Below are 2,500 nucleotides of genomic sequence, written 5' to 3'. Positions count from 1 at the left end.
CAGATAGAGAAGAGAGAGAGAGAGAGAGAGCGACAGAGAGAAAGTGAGAGGGAAAGAGACAGAGAGAGAGATAAACAGACAGTGAGAGACACAGACGAAGGTGAGTTATAAATCTGTTCGTTGTCGGATAATAACAATTTTTTTATGTCCTCTCATAACATTAAAAGAGTAAAAGTGGTGTGTGAATCATGTGCGTATTATTGCTAATAGCCGACTGCCAGATATGTCTCTCACTGGGAAGATAAAAATTGATTTGAAATGAGATATCAGAGAGAGAGAGAGAGATCCTCACAGATAATGTAACATACTGGCGAATTAAGGAATAGTTCTCTCTGTTATGTGTCTATCCATCCCGGCCGTTAACCAGATATAGAACGAGGACCGTAGCACTGTGCTCTGGTGTGAGTATGGTCCAGTTGGCTGAGGCCTCTCAGTCATCTGTCACTCCTCTCACCCTAGACGCCGTCAGCGTCAGCTCTGGGACCACTGCCGTGTACACCAGGTTGCCGTTGACAACCAGCCGGATTTCGATGGAGTCCGTCGTGAACGCCAGGATGTATGGGAACGCACACACTGCACGCAGAAGAAACACACGCCATGGAGCATGGAGGAGGATGAACACCCTAGGGGCCACACTCTGAACTACAGCCACATGCTGATAACCACGAAACACACACACCTGCAGACGCATGTGCACATACACACAAACACGCACACACACACCTCCACACGCATGTGCCCATACACACAAACATGCACACACAAACACACACCTTCACGTACACACAAACACACACAGAACAAGCCGCCACCCCGGGCCGGCTTGTGTCCCGTCGACATGGCCTGGCGCGGCGTTACCATGGTTACACCACGCTCAGGGCCGGGGCCTCGCCGCCGGGGTAGGGGTGCGGGAGGCGGCCGTTGCCGTGGTTACCTACCGATAGCATGAGGCATCTGGTTCCAGCTGAAGTGGAAGTCGGAGGTGTTGGTCTGGATCATGGGGGTGGAGCCGTTGAACGGACACACCTTCTTGTAGTAGCAGCTATCTGTCGGGGCGGAGAGGACCTCTTAGGTTATCATTGTTATTTTACACATGCATTACTGTCCATGGAAAGAGGAGGAAAGGAAGTCTCCTCCTTTCTGTAGCTTGTGCAGAAGGGGAGGCCACACCTCTCTGCCTGGAGCGGTCAGGGTGTGGCGTCTCGCTCAGGGTCACCTCGGTCCAGGAGGAGCCGGGGATTGAACCAGCAACCTTTCGGTTACCAGCCAACCCACTCTACATCCTGATCTACTGCAGCCCTCTAACATTTTTAAGATCAAAATGATTTTGCGGGGATTATTCAGGGCTTGTGTCCTCCTACCCATTGTGTCTACCTCATATTAAATATGATATACTTTATCTTTTATTTATCCAGTGGCATGGTCTTACTTTGGACCATTTGAGGCCTCTATCTCCATGTTGTCCATGTGATGTTTGATATCTAATATACATGGATGTCCATTCTTTATCTTTATAGCTGCAACCTCACTCTCTAGGGACACAAATAAAGCAACTTAACCTATCATTAAAAACAACTACTCTTCCTTGATTTGAGAAATGTTTTGTCACAGAACCAATATTCGGTTCTGTGTACGGTCTGAAGCCAGGGGGATCAATTCTCAGTCTGTGTGTAATGAAGTGTCCCAGTGAGAGAACAGGTGGACGTACAGTTGAAGCACAGCAGCAGGCCGGCCTCGCCGTCCTCGTAGACGTCGATGGCGCCGACAAAGTTGACCTGTGAGCAGAGAGCAGCAGGGGCCCATGATGGAGCCGTTACGCAGCATGCATTACTCACCCACACTCCCGGCACCCATGACTTATTTAGCAGGTTGTTTCATCCAGAGTTGCTTAAAGCGAATTATGACACGAGTCGTTAATCAGCCCGGCGTCTACAGGTAGGGTTCCATCACCCCGGGGCTCAGACACACAACGTTTGGGCTGGGAGTCGGACCACGAAACGTCACTACCCTCCCCTTCCCCACGCTAACACAATGTCTGATTCATAAGTGCACATTTCCTCTCTTTTTCACAGACATATACGTATATATATCAGTTGAGCAACACAATTTCACAGTGGAAATTCTCAACAAGGAATGGTGATTCAGTGAAGAGCACAGCTGCTGTGGCTCCAGCTGGTCTACTTCCCAGGGAGGCCCTCCTCCGCCGGGAGCTGCAAACACGATGGTGGCTCCTGTCTCGGTAACCAAGAGGCAAATGGACCGGGCAACAGGCGGGCCCCTCAGATCCCTGAGGAGCCCCCGCAGAGACCACTTTGACAGAATCTTTGGCTGAATGGGTGTGTGTGTGTCTGTGTGTGATTGTGGTTGGGTTTGTTTGTATTTGTGTGTGTGTCTGTTTCCCATTCCTACTACCATTTGCGTGTGTATATGTTTGTTTTTATGGATATATGTGTGTGTGTGTTTGTGTTTTTGTCCATCTACGTTTTTGTCTGTCAACATA

General features: G+C 49.5%; 1 protein-coding gene across 3 annotated transcripts in view; it reads right to left on the bottom strand.

Annotated features, from left to right (window-relative positions):
* The window catches only part of garnl3 (GTPase activating Rap/RanGAP domain like 3), a 65,293-nt gene that overhangs the window by 7,343 nt on the left and 55,450 nt on the right, over positions 1-2,500 (bottom strand). For all 3 annotated transcript variants that reach the window (XM_056589112.1, XM_056589113.1, XM_056589114.1), the window contains exons 24-26: positions 1,709-1,775; positions 939-1,046; positions 455-573 (exon numbers count right to left, since the gene is read on the bottom strand). In XM_056589112.1, coding sequence (XP_056445087.1) covers positions 455-573; positions 939-1,046; positions 1,709-1,775 — 294 coding nt within the window. The remainder of the gene's footprint in view (positions 1-454; positions 574-938; positions 1,047-1,708; positions 1,776-2,500) is intronic.

This window comes from Gadus chalcogrammus, chromosome 4 (genome assembly GCF_026213295.1).
Source record: "Gadus chalcogrammus isolate NIFS_2021 chromosome 4, NIFS_Gcha_1.0, whole genome shotgun sequence".
In the NCBI taxonomy this organism is placed as follows: Eukaryota; Metazoa; Chordata; class Actinopteri; order Gadiformes; family Gadidae; genus Gadus; species Gadus chalcogrammus.
This window is presented reverse-complemented; position numbering and strand designations above follow the sequence as displayed.